General features: G+C 43.3%; 1 protein-coding gene across 3 annotated transcripts in view; it reads right to left on the reverse strand.

The window, feature by feature from the left end:
- The window catches only part of ABL1 (ABL proto-oncogene 1, non-receptor tyrosine kinase), a 134,170-nt gene that overhangs the window by 25,000 nt on the left and 92,748 nt on the right, over positions 1 to 16,422 (reverse strand). For all 3 annotated transcript variants that reach the window (XM_027104518.1, XM_027104519.1, XM_027104520.1), the window contains exons 2-3: positions 4,320 to 4,493; positions 3,479 to 3,774 (exon numbers count right to left, since the gene is read on the reverse strand). In XM_027104518.1, coding sequence (XP_026960319.1) covers positions 3,479 to 3,774; positions 4,320 to 4,493 — 470 coding nt within the window. The remainder of the gene's footprint in view (positions 1 to 3,478; positions 3,775 to 4,319; positions 4,494 to 16,422) is intronic.

Genomic DNA, 16,422 nt, shown 5'->3' on the forward strand with positions numbered 1-16,422 from the left:
GCCTGAAACTCCCAGAGTCCTAGGCTCTGGGCCCTGAGCCGGTGGCCCCGGGCTGACTGACCAACTGACAATGGCTGCTGAAAGCTCAGAAACATGGGAGGGAGGTCAACCAGAGCCAAGAGGGTGGAGGCAGAAAGAAATCCTTTGGGGCCTTAGAGAAGAATCTTCTAAATTCAGTTGTTTTCTAAAGATTAGCTAATTTGAAAATAAGAATTAAAACTTATTCAACCCCAGCCTATTCCTCCCACCAAACTTTAAATTTTCCCTTTCGAAATCCAAAAAGGATTGCATCAAAGCTCTGCTATGTGAGCAGCTTTTTTTCAACGCCAGGCCACACTGTCCCATGCGTCGTTATAATACCCCCGCTTCCCGATTCTGACACTGTTCCACTCATTCCAGGAATATAATCCCACCCAACAGAGCCCCCTCGAGTGTGGCCTGATGACCCCGTGGGTTGAGAAATCTCCAGGTGCTCGGACAGCTGAAGGGAGGGTCTTTGCCGGGGAGGGAAGGAGGAGGGCAAGATGCCCAGGTCACTCTGATGAGTAGCGGATACAGCCTGATCAAATGGGTTCCTTGTGCTCTACCTGGAATGAAGGGAACCACCTGGCACACATGAGATTTTAGACAGAGGGCTCAGCTTCCTCGTCAGATGACTCTCAAATTCTGCAGATCATGTATCCACGTAGGCTTTGCTCTCCCCCTTTTAACCATATTTTAGACCAACCCCCAGCTAATGAGTTGTCAGACTAGATCATGCTTGCCTGCATCCGTTCCAAGGATGCTGATTAAACAACTCCAGGGAAAAGGAACCATTATCCTGTTCAGGACAAACCTCAACTGATTACCGTGGTGCAGCGGGGCTTGCCCTGGATAAACGGCACAGATGGGAAGCAAGCTGTCAGCTCCAAGAAATCACCTCCCTCATGGGCGGTGCACTCTGTTGTTCTAATTCACTAAAAGGGTACCCTTGTGGTCTGAAGCCAAGGTTTCAAAGGGCCCAGCACCCTGGAATACATCCCCCAGAATGGAGGACCTAGTTTCGCATCGGGGATGAGAACAGTGACCTGAAAAGCACGCTGATGAGGCCGACCTCTGGTCACACGTCAAAGGCAGACTATGCTGTCCGTCCTACAGACTACAGTGCTGGTATAAAGACATGTGCAGTGACGAAAAGGATCAGATACTGGCAATAAGGACTCTAGCCAGGAGACTTTGAGACATGTGGAAAAAACAACAGATAAGAACACTGAAAAAAGAAACGCATCGTGCATTTGTATGGTACAAATGAATGTGTGAGGAGAGCCATGAAAATGCTAGCAAGATTAAGAAATGGGAACTAGGGACTTCCCAGTCCCCAGGAGTTCCCACTACTTCCCAGTAGTTAGGACTCTGCGCTTCCACTGCAGGGGGCGTGGGTTCGATCCCTGGTCATTGGGGGGTGGGGGGGCTAGGATCCTTCATGCCCCCCCGCATGGCATGGCCAAAAAAAAAAAGGGAACTAAACTAGCCCTACCAGATATTAAAACATATTATAAAGCCATAACAATTAAAAGTCTGATTCTGGCATATGAACAGACAGACCAATGGAAGAGAGCAGACCTAAATACATATGCAAATTTGGTGTACCTCAAATACACAGGAAAGAATGAGTTTAGTAAATGGCATAGGAAGCACAGGTATATTAAACATAATGAGATACCATCTTTACCAGTGACAGGGATGTTTTTACAAGTCTGAGAATATACTGCTGATGAGGGGAAGGGGAAACACGCACTCTCACAGCATTGCTGATGAGAAAACACATCTGTACAATTTCTAAAGAAAGTAATTTGGCAATATCTACACAAGCTTTAAATACACATAAACTCCAATCAGTTCTAGCAACTTACCTTGCATATGCTTGGACTGTACACAAAGAAGTATGTGCAGTGTATTTTCAAAATGCCAGTCGTGACCCACGGGTGGGTCTATGAAATAAACTCAGTGTATTATGACCAGGAGTTTCAAAAAAAATGGAACAGAACAGAATGGTATATAAAGTATCAGAATGCGTTACGTACAGTAAGAGTAAGTAGGGTTTCGTGAACCTTCTGTTCCTAGTGTGTGTACCGGATGGTGATGTAAAACTTTTTTTTTTTTTTTTTTTTTACAGTGGGCTATTTTTTTTAAAGGTTTGAAATCCACTTTCCAACAGCATTATTTATAATAGCAAAAGATTGGAAACAGCCTAAAAGTCGGCCGGCAGGGGACTGCTTAAATAAATGATGGTCCATCCACGCTAGGCAGTCATTAATCAGAATGCGGCAGCTCTAAATGTGCTGCCATGAAACAACCTCCAAAATATATTACTAGGTGGGAAAAGCAAGATGCAGACAGTGCAGATTATGCATCGTTTGTGCTTTTTTAAAAAATATAAACATATATATACTGGGGAACTCTGGAAGAAACTGGTCACAGTGGTTGCCTCTGGGCAGGGGAACTGAATTAGGAGACAGAATTATGCTTCACGGCAACTCGTTTTCTTTTTTTTAAACCATGTGCATGCATTACATATTATTAAAAAAATACATACACCATCTGGGCCCACCCCGACAATCCACCTATCTGCACCCTCAACGACAGCCTGGTGCAGCAGAGCAGACAGTGGAATCGGAGCCTAGTTCCCATCAGTTACTCACTATGTGATCTTCAGCAAGAAATTTTATCCCTCTAAGCCTTCATTTCTTTAATGCAAAAATGCGGCTGAAAGCAGTCTCTGCCCTGAGGACTAAGGTGAGGTTTAAAAGAAATGAAGGTTGAAAAATGCCCCAGCAAAACAGTAGGAACTCAGTAAATGTTAATTTCTCCCTTCCCTTCATGGACTCTTAATGACTGTTTATATGATGACCACAAAACCATATATATCAACTCCTTTACAAAACTACAGTTCGGGTTTGGAAATATACGGGTGTGACGTGATCCCATTTTTGTTTAAAAACTGTGTGTATATATGTATTATACACACACACACACACACACACACACACAAATGTGATTTTATCTATAGAAAGAAAGCCACGTACCAGACTTGTTTTGGGGAGGTGCTATTAAGGTGGTTTTTCACTTTAAAAATAACCACCTATTGTGTGAATTTTCCTCACTTAGGATAAATTACCTTCATAATAAGAGATTTTTTTAAAAAAGGAAGAGTCTTAGTGTAAGAAATACGTCCAAAACCCAACAGGCGATCCACTTATCTTATGAACCTGCTGATAACCAAACTCCAGCAGGACAATTAGAGAACCACATCAGCCCGTGGACTTGTAATGTCACATGATCGGTCCTCAACGGAGGGTCTTTAACAAGGCTAGTGGGATGATGCCTGCTGTTTCAAACATCTTCTTGGTTGAGCTTTGCTGCAAAACCTTATCAACCTAGCGGCAGGACCTCTTGTCCCCACCCTGGCCCATCGGCTCCCCTGCCTGGGGCCCCCTACCTTGCCATCAGAAGCAGTGTTGATCCTGTAGTGGTACACCCTCCCTTCGTATCTCAGCGAGATGGACCTCTGCCCAGGACTGCTCTCGCTCTCCCGAACCAAGAAGCTGCCATTGATCCCACTGCTCAGCAAGTACTCAGCGGCGTTGCGGGACACGGGCCCATGGTACCAGGAATGTTTCTCCAGACTGTTGACTGGCGTGATGTAGTTGCTTGGGACCCACCCTTGGCCATTTTTAGTTTGGGCTTCACACCATTCCCCATTGTGATTGTAGCCTAAGACCCGGAGCTTTTCACCTTAGAAGAAAAGAACCAAATCAGACATATCAGTTTTAGAAGCTAATTCGTTCATTCTCATGTACTCTTCTATGATTACTAAAGATCTCCAAGTTCCTAAATACCCATTTCATTTTAACAAGTCCACATAAATATATGTATTTACAAGCGTATGAGTATGAAGCTTCCTGTTTATATTGAATATGCAGATAAATATATAGCCTCAGTTTTTATAAATCTATTACTCAAGTGCTTTGTTTCTAATATAAGGAAGCTTTTAGTGGAAAGATACTTTTTCTTAAAAAAAAAAAAAGTGTTTTCAGTGTTTGGTCCAGATGTCTTTTTCAATATAAAATAGGGAAAGCTCTGTTTTTGCCAAGAACTATGCAGGAACTCTTCTCCTTAAGGAAAAGTGACGCTTGTAAGGATGCTGTTAGTTTTTCGGGTCTCTCTGCATTCCAAACTAAAGCTGCTCTTTCCGCCAGCAAAGGGGCAGCCAGTCCGGCTCCGGCTTCCCCGGATTTCTGTCTCTTGCAACGATCACCAGCTGCCCACAGATCTTTTACCTTTAGTTATGCTTAAAGTGTTATCCCCACTGGCCACAAAATCATACAGTGCAACGAAAAGGTTGGGGTCATTTTCGCTGGGACCAGCGAGAAGGTTTTCCTTAGAGTTCCAACGAGCTGCTTCGCTCAGACCTTGGGGCTCGAAGTCAGATGCTACTGGCCTCTGAAGGGCTTCTGGAAGAGAAAGAGAGAAACAGAAGAAAGAAACAGGGAAGAAAGTTTTATTCTCAGGAGCAAAAAAGTCTGTGTATCCAACATTATGTATATTCTTAATTTATTTCATTTCTTAACATCCGCACGTATTATCTATTAATCAGAAAGGTGATTTAAAAAAATGGACTCTTCCTTTCCCAAATCTTGTGAAAAACCCTAAATATTTACATTCCGGAGTGGTAACTACCGTTCCCAAATGGTTTAAACTTTTTAAGTTTACTAATTCAAAAAATTCAACTAGAAATAGAGACAGTCCATCCTCACACGTCTTTGCCGTTGCTTATGTTATAACATGGAGCAAAAGTTTCTTGCTTTAAAACATTTTTAAATGTAGGAAAGTTAATAAACGTGCATAATTTAAAAGTCGAATAGTGCTGAAGAGCTTATAACGAAGGACAAACAGTTTCCATCCCACTCCCCTCTACACCCAGAGGCAACAGCTATTTTCTTGGTGACCACCTCCATCTCTCTAAACAGAAGCTATATCATTATAATCGCTGTTCCCTCTCCCCCCATCTCTCCTGCACCAGCCTCTACTGGTCACCTTTGCATTTTCAGTAACAGACTTACACTTTTATTTCTTTTTCTTCCTGCTAGAGGCCGTATCTCTCAACTATTTACCTCACAAGATAAGGATATTAACATCCTACCCTTCCTTCCAGCTTTCCCCCCTCTACACTCAAAGTACGGCCTTCTTTACATTTTCTTCCACTTTGTGTAAAAGAAATTCTGTTCTTCTATTCTTTAATAAAGTCTTTCATTTTTGTCTATAGGTAGATTCTAAAGGTTGAAAACCAATCTGCATCTTTTACGTTAGGAATGTGTGACTATTACTCACTACAGGGTTAAATACACTTCAATATTTTTTCCTGAAGTTTTTTCTTGTCTTTTTTTTTTTCTTTGAACTATGTTCAAACTCTCCATGGGTCGTTTCACACCAGCAAATCTACTCCAAGTAGATCTTAACAGTTATAGAATATTATGGCTAAGAAATCAAACTTTTAAAAAGGGGGAAAGGGGAAAATTCTAATTTGAGAAGAATGGAAAGACCTACCATCTGTTTACACCAAACATAAATGGCAACAGAACAAAATTGTTTTAAATTTCCCTTTTTATGGATTTAGAGGACCCCCAAACATCTTTTCTTGGGCAGTAACACCCAGCTCAGGGATGGGCGTGATTCTGCAGTACTCACTTCAAAAAAGACACTGGAGGCACCTGATACATCTGAGAGACTAGCCTAAACTTCCGGAAACACAACTGGAGAACTTTCAGAAACAAACATTCTTTAAACTATCTCTTTGGAATAAACCAATAGAACATAAATAAGAAGGCCTCTCAATTCTAGCTTTTGTACTACTGACTATAGTGAACCTTCAGGAATTGTTTTTCTAAAAGAGAAAATCCCAAATTACGTCACTACTATGCTTGGTAATTTCGTTTTATGAATCTTGAGGGCAAAGATAATTTCAAGGAAGAGCATCTTGTAACACTACCATTTCCTAGAACGTGCAAAAGGCTTAGTGATGCGTTAGGCCCTGTTCTCTGAGTACTTACTTACAGCAGCTCTAAAAGTGTATCTAGTGCCATCGTGATCACAGACTGACCGATTAACCAAAAAACCTGGTCAAAGCAGGGAATTTTTGAAAATTAAAATCTGTGATCCCCTAACCCCACCTGAATGTACACCGATTTGCTAGTCTTGACGACAGGGCCAAGGACTGTCCTTTTGAGTGTGGGTACGTGTTTACAGTTGGATGTTGTCTTACCATCCTACCTATAATGCATCATCTCACTTCAGCTTCCTACAGGTGGAAGAAGCAGCTGGAGCCATTCGATATGTCATCCCAGTACAATCCCTTCCAATGTTGATAGGTGTGTCACTCACACCTAGTCCTGTAGCAATTTTTAAAAAGTTACCTGCATTTACAGAGGCTATCTAAAACATTCACTTAAATTTTCATAGAGACAAATCTCTGTTCACATTTGGATTTCACTGGTTGCATATTAACCAAGTAATTAAAGCAACAAGTGTATCTGAAATAAAGAGGTGTAGAAAGAAACACAAGTGGCTCTGGGTGTGGCTGTGACTCAGGTGGTGGGAGCAATGTGTGGTAGTGGAGCGGCTGCCCTACCCCGTGGGCACCAGAGAGGCATGTGTTATGAAGGAAGCCGAGCCGCTGGTCGCTTCAGCAAGTCAGTTCGGTGAAAGCAAGTCAAAAGAGCTTCTACTGTCGTTACGTCGATATTAAGTGAAATTATTAGGCAAAGGATTCTTTTTTTTTTTCTTTACTCATTTATTTTTTTTAACATCTTTATTGGAGTATAATTGCTTTACAATGGTGTGTTAGTTTCTGCTTTGTAACAAAGTGAATCAGTTATACATATGTTCCCATATCTCTTCCCTCTTGCGTCTCCCTCCCTCCCACCCTCCCTATCCCACCCCTCTAGGTGGTCACAAAGCTCCGAGCTGATCTCCCTGTGCTATGCGGCTGCTTCCCGCTAGCTATCTATTTTACGTTTGGTAGTGTATATATGTCCAAGGCAAAGGATTCTTAACATAGAAGAACTCTTGCATATCAAAAGGAAAAGATAAAACCCTCCTCTATGGAAAAATAGACCAAAACTATGAATAAGCAGCACACGGGAAATTTAAATTACCGTTAAACACAGAAAGCATGTCTACCCTCCTAATAATCAAAGAAATGCAAATTCTCCATGAAATTGGGCAGGGGCATTTTCTTGAGGCTAACAGGGTAAAACTTCAATGAAATGGGCACTCTCATACAATGCTAATAGTTGGTATAGATATTGCTGTAACATTTTAGGAGAAAAACTGGAAATGTGAACCGAACTGAGTCTTTAAAGAATTCCATCACCTTTGACATACTGCTAGGAATTTATCCCAGGAGACCCACACAATGATTTGTATATACTGATTTTTAAGTAACAGCACAGAAAAGGAAAGGTACACAATATTTAGCAACACGAGATAAGTTAGTTCGTGGTCCATCGACAAAATAGAATACATTCGTAAAGCCATTCAAAATATTTTTGGAAAAAATATCTAATAACTTGGAAATATACTATAACAATCCCCCATTTCATAAAAATTGAAAAGAAGTCCAGAAGGAACTATATCAAAATGTGAACAGTAGTTAATGCATGGTAGCATGTTAACAGTACCATTAACAGTAATTTAACTTGGGGTGGTGGGATTACGAACATTTTAAGTTTTCTTTATTCTTTTCTGTATTTTGGCATATGTCTCACAATGAACGTGGATTGTTTTTATAATCAGAAAACAATTACAAAAATAAAAAAACCTGTCATATATAGAAGCCAGCGGACACTTACATAATTGATCATCTAACATGAGAAAGTACACAGGGTGGGGAGGGAACCTCCTCAAGCTGTCCTGAGAAAGTATGTGTGCATTCCCCTCCAGTGTCCCAACTTCGTGGCCATGAGCACACGACTTGCGCGGACCAGGCCTACACAGGAAATTAAAGCAAAGTCATGAATACAGAAACGCTTTTCTTCTCAAATGCCATTTGACCTCTTCTATCAAACATTCTGCAGCATCTGGATTTGATCAAAGTTACATAATCAGGGGAAGTAGCCTGGAAAACACCTGGAATAGGCAGAACACAGATACTGGCTCAGGGGTGACTGTCGACTTAAAAGTATGGGTTAAAGAGGGACTGTCCCTAACGTGGAGACAGATGCTGAGAATTTCATGTGAGGGGATGAGGCCTTTGTCAGGAAGGAAAGGGCCTCCCACAGCTTTTTGATTCAACAGGACGTCAGGAAATCCAAGGCAGCCTTTCAATTTTCCTCTCCAATTCTTGCTCCATTCCACAAATTAATGGCCAAAGCCCAAAGGGAAGTATTGCTCATGCTTGCCTCTGGATCGAGACACTGAAGTGTAGCCACAGTCGAACACCAAAACCTTCCAGTGAATTCCCAATCCAGGCTGATGTCAAAATTGACTCACAATGTATAAATGCCAAGTTCCTTGCTTCATTTCACAGTGAACTATGCTTGTCAACCTTAAAAATGATCACAGTTTACAAGGCCAAAGTTGCAGAATGTACTTAAATCTTCCTTGCTTAATACATGAACTTCCTGCCAGTCCCAGGTTAGACCCCCTAAAGAAGCTCAAAGGATTCATTAAAAAAGGGTGCCCCTGGGGCTTCCCTGGTGGCGCAGTGGTTGAGGGTCCACCTGCCAATGCAGAGGACGTGGGTTCGTGCCCCTGTCCGGGAGGATCCCACGTGCCGCGGAGCGGCTGGGCCCGTGAGCCATGTCCGGAGCCTGTGCTCCGCAACGGGAGAGGCCACAACGGTGAGAGGCCCGCGTACAGCAACAATAAAAAAAAAAAAAAAAAAAAGGGTGCCCCAAACAGCTCCCCTCTTCTGTTCTGCCAATGGAAAAAGGAATCTTAGCATCTACTATTCTTAAAAAGTTTAGTTAACGTTTTCTGCAGCATCCTGAGTTATATTTTTAAAATATTTTTTATATCTTCAAAAATGTCTCCCATCTCATTGAAAATCCTTTTGTTATTTCACCACATCTTTAATGAAAAGGTTCCTACTCACCAACAAAACTCAGGAAAAGTCATATACCAAGAATGGTGCTATCTAAAGACATGCCTCCAAAGCTCTAAAAAGCTATGGCTCCAACTATGAGAATAGCAAACTGAAAATTCTGTAAGAACAACGCCACAGAATGCACTGGATCTGTGCGTGATTAACTTATTTGGACAGTATTCTAAGAAAATAGCTTGGGTCTTTAAAGTACAATTTAAAGAGCATTTTATACAAAGATAATCCTTCCTTAAAGTTGTGAGTCACTGATCAAAAATGTTTACAAAAGATTCTCCCATATGGCATATCTGTCTAGACTTTCAGGGGCTGCTGCTGGAGCTGCCACTGGCAAAAAGCAGGAGGAAGTAATGTGCTACTGCAGTCCCGAGGGGAGGGGAGGGGAGACTTCACCTCCAGGAAAAACATCCCTGGGAAGCTTCCTACCTTCCTGTTGGCGCTCGTGCCCAAGGTCACGGTTCCTTCTAGAGTGAGAGCAGTCAGCTCCGTGGCAGTCATTACTATCCACACTGGGGCTCTCGCTGGGGTTCAGGGTGGGGGAGGGGCGCGAGGGTGGGGCGTGTCGCGGGTGATAAACATTCCCTTCACTTTTGCTCACATTCAATCATTGAAACCCTGGTTGCTTCAGTCTCATTTCCTTTGTGGGCCCTGCATTATTATGCTCTAGCTCAAGGAATCTCTGTAATTTAAAAATCTATAAAACAGACCCTTCAGAAAAGAAGGAAGCCTTCGTGTTTTATTTCATACTCGGTTCCAGCTGATGAGATCACGCTCAGACTATTTAACGGTCTAATACAACTTTTTATGATATGAGCTTAGAGGAAAAGTATTATTTCCCACAATCTGAACTCGATGAAAGCCATTTTATCTACATTCTACATGGTCCTTTATTTTGTAATTTACACCCTCACCCGGAGCAGTTAAAATTATTAAAAAAAAAACAAGTTTAGCTGAATATAGCCTTGGCATTAAGTTCTCACTCTGAACAAAATGTTCCCAGCGCCCCAAAACACTGTGTCAGCTGCTGGGGAGCAGGGGTAGGGCAACGTGGTAACGATGCAAGGAATCATCACACAGCCTCTGCTCCTTGTGGGAGAAACACAGTTCATGAAAACTGACACACCCTCAAAGCAAAAGTCTAATAGAAGATGGGCGCTGTCCTGCGGATTAATTGATAAGGACACAGACACTGAGGGCCAGGAGTTGTGAGGGGGGCGAGCTCAGTAGGAAGGAGGTGGACCCTGAACGAGACCGTGCCTGGCAAGAGAAGCAGGGTTATTAACACAGGGACCCACGGCTAGCCTGACACATCAAGGCTACTAAGGGAGGGGTCTTCAGTTGGGCTGTGTTGTGGACCCTCTGGTGATGCCCAGGGACTCCTTCCCAGAATACAGTTTGTAACTGCATCAAATACATATGCAGCACTGCAAAGGAAAACAACTCTATTGAAACAGTCCTCAAAATATTTTTAAAGAAGTAATTTGTGATACGGTGCTTCTTTATTAATGCATTAAATATATGCTCCTTTATTAACACCTTAAATAACAAGCTCTGGTAGTAGCTACTGTCAGTTCAAAGTAGTGATGAGTGTAAGTAATAATTACAATTGTTACATGATATGAAAATATCTGATTTCTACTGGTGGCAAAGTCACAAGTACTGCTAATATTACTGTGGTTTGTTACCTACGTTCTCAAAAGAATAATATACTAATTTTCAGTTATGTTTAGTGAAATAAAGTTTTAATATTTTTCCATCCAAGGACATGGAGGCTCCGAATTCCACGCCAGACCCCGAGGGCCTTGCAGGTTCACAACTGCTACACTACAGATTTGGTTCACTAGAACCCCAGTAACCTGACAGGGAGAGGGGCCTAGAAAGGGCGCTGCAATAAATTAGCGCAAAGCCCGCATTATTCAGTTTTCTTTTTAGATAAATGCAGTTGTATTACTTCCCACTTAGGGGCATTGTAGGTAATAAATTGAATGGGTTTCTTAGAGAAATCTCCTTTAAAAAATAAAAAGTTAAAAAATAAAGTTATTTAAATTAGCCCAGGGTCTAACTGTGTCTGGGAATCTTTTTACATTATAATGTTCCTAGCCAATTTTAGAAAACAGAATTCTCCATCCTAACCTCTGTCCCCATCGGCAGTCCAGATACACAGTGCTCCCTTCTGAAGGTACACAGTCCCTGCCCCCCTCCCTCCACCAGAAAGCAAAAAAATAAAAGGAATTTTGTGTCACCTTCTAAGAATCTACTGTCAAAGAAGTCTACAGTTACTGCAAATGAAGTATAAAGACCACTATAAAATAAGACCCTACCGTCTTCAAACCATTCTCAACCCCATCATTCACACCCACACCCTCTCCCTCTCAGCCCAGTAAGTGCACACCCACAGCCTGGCCACTTTCCCTCCTAAACCTCTGATCAGTCCCGTACTTTCCACGCCCCACCACACCCTTGACTGGTTTCCCCCTTCGACCGCCCCCCCTTCATTCCACCTCCACACTGCCACCAGAGCAGTCGTTCTAAAATGCAGATCTGACCAAGTCCCTCTTCTGTTAAAACCCACTGAGATGGCTGCTGGCCAAGAGGCAGAACAGAAACCTTGGGAGGCAGCTCTGCCTGTCAACGCTCAGTCACATTTATCCATACTAGCGCTGTCACCTGTGGCAACAGAAGGAACAGTGCTATCATGTGCCTCGCAGGATAGCGGCAGTTTGCCCACAGTGCAGGCGACACTGCTCCTAGCGAGTAAAACGGGCCCTCAGAAAATGGCTGGGCTTGTTACTGCCACCACCTCTACAGGAGAAGTCGGCGCTCCAGAAGCAGCACCTTCCCCCCGCCGACACCCACTCTTCACCCAGCCTCCCCAAATGCCTTGCAGTTTCCCTGCTGCTGCCTCAGCTGTGTGCACCTGGACAAGGGCCAGTCACTCCCCCTGGAATGCCTTCCCAGCCCACTCCGTATCCTGCGCCCTCACGCCCTCTAGGAAACCTCTGACGGGTCCTTCTGCCTCCCTACCGCCTCTCCTCCCGTTGACTACTTCCCCTTCACCTCATCTGGGGAGCACTTGGTGTCTGATAGGGACACAGTAAGGAATCTGTTCCCATGTCCCTTGCAGTACAGTAAGCCTGGGCTCCAGGGTGGACAAGCCTTGTTCAAATCTCAGCCCACCATGTCTTTAAGATATTAATTTCTGAGCCTCAGTTTCTCAACTGCACGATGGTTTCAACCTAGCTGGGCTGTCAGGAGGGCTCAACGCATACTGCATGCAGAGAATTTTTGCACAAATGCGGGAGTGGTACCTGGCACTAGGGCACTGCACTACAGGATAATTATTCCTTCTCTTATTATTGTTACCACAATAATGTGAATTCCTTTGGGGCAGAGACCAAGCATTCTTATCAGAGTCTTCAGCACCTGCCTAATGCAATGCAGGACATACAGCACCACCGCTCAGTGCTTCTTAAAATGAACTCAGATGTAAGAACACCCTGTACTTGTTTGTCTTTAGCAAGAAGGTAAAAATATTAAGTCATGATTGAAGAGTGCACCTTAATTATCTGTTAACCTGAATTAAGAAAAGCAGAAATGACAGACAGTAAAGATGAAAAGCAAATGCAACCTGACCAGGAAAACTTTTATAAAGATCTAGGAAATACAGTAACTTTTTAATGGAATGTAAACCATGGCCAAGATCCTAAAACAAGATGTAACACGAAAGTACATTTCTCTGTGCTTTCAAAAGAAATAGGATTTGTTACAGTCTCCTAACAGGCAGACACCCGGTGAGATCCGATGCCTCCACACACTTCTTGTCTGTGGGCGAAGAAAGGTTCCATGAATCCCTGTACTGGCCCAGATGCAAACTGTCCACAGTGAGCCTGCTAACCATAAAAGCATTTTTATTCTGTCACAGGCCATTTGCAACAGACTGAAAGCCTTCCCCTCTGCCTGCCAGGCCTGGGATGGTTTGCAAGCACTCATTTCACAACGCCTGTTCTCTTTTGAAGCATCATCAAGGCTCCTGGGCCAGTTTAGACCCGACTTAAGTGAAGGGGCTGCCCAATGGCAGGCAAGTTCCCCAGAAGGTCTCATTAGCCATTATTATTCCTATTGCTAACTGGAATAAGTGAACATGACCCCCAAACAGGCATTTTGGCTCCAAAAAGCAATGGCTAATTCTACTCATGGCCCGCCTTTAAATTAAATTTTAAGGTATTCAATGTACAATGCTATCAGGTAAATTTGAGGACTGGTGAGACTGATAAGGATTAGGTCTCCAAAGAGAATTTAAGAGTAATAAGGCTAAAGTTTATGTCACTGAACGTGAGTGAATAACAGCTAGTACCGAGTGCAGTTGAGAGGGCACGAAGTGGAAGCAGAGGTGAAGTGACTCACCTGCTCTCCCTCCAGTTACTCATCCACAAGCCACCTGTCTGTCTGTCAGTCTGTCGGTGCCACTCAGTCTCCAGCACTGCTCTCTCATGATCTGGCTCTTTTTCCTTCTCATCTCTGGATCTCTTCCCTGCCAACCCCCATCCCCACTCTGCCCCTGTCCCAGCCCCCACCCTTTCCTTCCCTCTTATCTTGACTTCTTGCCTTTGTCTCCCAGTCTGTCTGTATCTCTCCCCTCTGTCTGTCTTCTCTATCACCACCACCCAACATACAGTATAACAAAGTATCGAAAGTGTGGATTAAGAAAGAAGGATTTGAGGGCTTCCCTGGTGGCGCAGTGGTTAAGAATCCGCCTGCCAATGCAGGGGGCACGGGTTCAAGCCCTGGTCCGGGAAGATCCCACATGCTGTGGAGCAACTAAGCCCGTGCGCCACAACTACTGAGCCTGCGCTCTAGAGCCCGCGAGCCACAACTACTGAGCCCGCGTGCCACAACTACTGAAGCCCACGCGCCTAGAGCCCGTGTTCCACAACAAGAGAAGCCACCGCAATGAGAAGCCCACACACCGCAACAAAGAGTAGCCCCCGCTCGCCGCAACTAGAGAAAGCCCGCGCACAGCAATGAAGACCCACCGCAGCCATAAATGAATGAATGAATGAAAAAGAAAGAACGATTTGAAAACCAATTTCAGAGAATAACAACTGTCATTATCCGAGGACGAAGTTAGTCTCGCAAAAGTCAGTAACTAGCAAGCTATTCTTCCAAATGGTTTAGGCAAGAAAACAAGACTGACCATAAGTGATAAATGTTAAAGATGGGCGATGAGTACAAGGAAGTTCATTATGCTGTCTGCTTTTGTTACAGGTTTAAAAGTTTTCCACTAAAAAAAAGTAAAAAACAAAACAAGGGTTTCCCTGGTGGCGCAGTGGTTGAGAGTCCGCCTGCCGATGCAGGGGACGCAGGTTCGTGGCCCGGTCCGGGAAGATCCCACATGCCGCGGAGCGGCGGGGCCCGTGAGCCATGGCCGCTGAGCCTGCGCGTCCGGAGCCTGTGCTCCGCAACGGGAGAGGCCACAACAGTGAGAGGTCCGCATACTGCAAAAACAAAACAAAACAAAACAAAACACAACTCACCTAAGAATTTATTTTATAAGTCATTCTTCTGGGTGTTTAATTATGATTCACCATTACAGAGGAAAAGTTAAATCCTTCCAATGTCTCATCTGATCTTCAGTTCTTGTTATACATATTTTTGGTTTTACTTTTTTCCAGTTTTATTGAGATACAATTGACATACAACATTGTATGAGTTTAAGGTGTACAACATAATGATTTGATATATGTATATATTGCGAAATGACTACCACAAGAAATTTAGTTAACATCCATCACCATACATAGTTACAAATTACTTTCCTTGTGATGAGAACTTTTAAGTTTAAGATCTACTCTCTTAGCCATTTTCAAGTAAACAATACCGTACTGTTAACTATAGTCATCACGTTATACAATGTTATGGATTTTAAAAACCTACCCATCAATAATTTTTCCTGTTTCTATTTCAGACCAGTGATTACACTGGCAAAACTACTATTTGATTTTGCAATAAAGGTAATAAGTAGTATGAAATTTTCAGTTTTCGTATGTTTGGAGCTGTGGAAATACTGCCTCTAGAGAGAAGAAATAAGATGCCAACCATGAACCAATGGGATTTTTCTTCCACAATTAAAATATTCACCATGGGATTAAGAAAGGGTCAGAGGACTTCCCTGGTAGCGCAGTGGTTAAGAATCCTCCTGCCTATGCAGGGGACACAGGTTCGAGCCCTGGTCCGGGAAGATCCCACATGCCGCGGAGCAACTAAGCCCATGCGCCACAACTACTGAGCCTGCGCTCTAGAGCCCACGAGCCACAGCTACTGAAGCCCGTGCGCCTAGAGCCCGTGCTCCACAACAAGAGAAGCCTGCGCACCGCAACAAAGAGTAGCCCCCACTCACCGCAACTAGAGAAAGCCCACATGCTGCAATGAAGACCCAACGCAGCCAAAAAATAAATAAATTTATTTAAAAAAAAAAAGCGTCAGAGGAAGGGAAGATACTTTCCCTTAAGACCAAGGACAGGGAGTATTAATTATATGCATCAAAGCAAACTTGGAAACAAATTGTTTTCTTAACAACAAGAAAAACTATGGGTGGGTTTAGCTCTATTCTACCATCACACTTCAGCCATTAGAGAAATTGGCAATGCCAACAGTTTAGACTGTGAAATATTTACTTAAAATGACAACAGTTAACATTTGCAAACATCTTGCTCTGTGCTAAACAATTTAAATGAAATCTCTCATGTGAATCTCCCAACTCAAGAAGGTAGGGACTACTCTGAGCCTTATTTTAAAAATGAGAACACCAGGCTCAGAGAGCAATGTGCCCATGGTGACCAGCATCTGGGCCCCGGCTGGCATCTGAGCCCAGGCGGGCTGGCTCCAGAGCTGCGCGCTTCACGTGAGAATGGGACCTTGGCAATATTCTGGCCATAACACTGCCTTGATTTAAGGACATCTCAAAAGAACCTCACATCAGTATAAATACATACGTTTAGCACTTCATTGGTCTCAACACTTTCCCCTGAATCATCTCCTAGATCCTCAAAACAATCCTTGAAGGCGGGCTGGACAGAATGTTTGTTCTCTCGGTCTTTAGAGGTAAGAAAACAGAAAAGCTGAGAGATGAAAACTGGGATCGCCTGACTCCAAATTCAAAAGTATTTCCAACCAAAGTGAACTGGGGCCCTTCTTCCTCCTCTTCTCTAGAAACCTCATAGCGTTGGTATGAGAATGAAGTGAGGATGTCTATGAAGTGCTTGGTGCCAAAGAACTGTCACATC

The sequence above is a fragment of the Aethalodelphis obliquidens genome, unplaced genomic scaffold (assembly GCF_003676395.1).
Source record: "Aethalodelphis obliquidens isolate GAN/ISIS:26980383/991018 unplaced genomic scaffold, ASM367639v1 scaffold7, whole genome shotgun sequence".
In the NCBI taxonomy this organism is placed as follows: domain Eukaryota; kingdom Metazoa; phylum Chordata; class Mammalia; order Artiodactyla; family Delphinidae; genus Aethalodelphis; species Aethalodelphis obliquidens.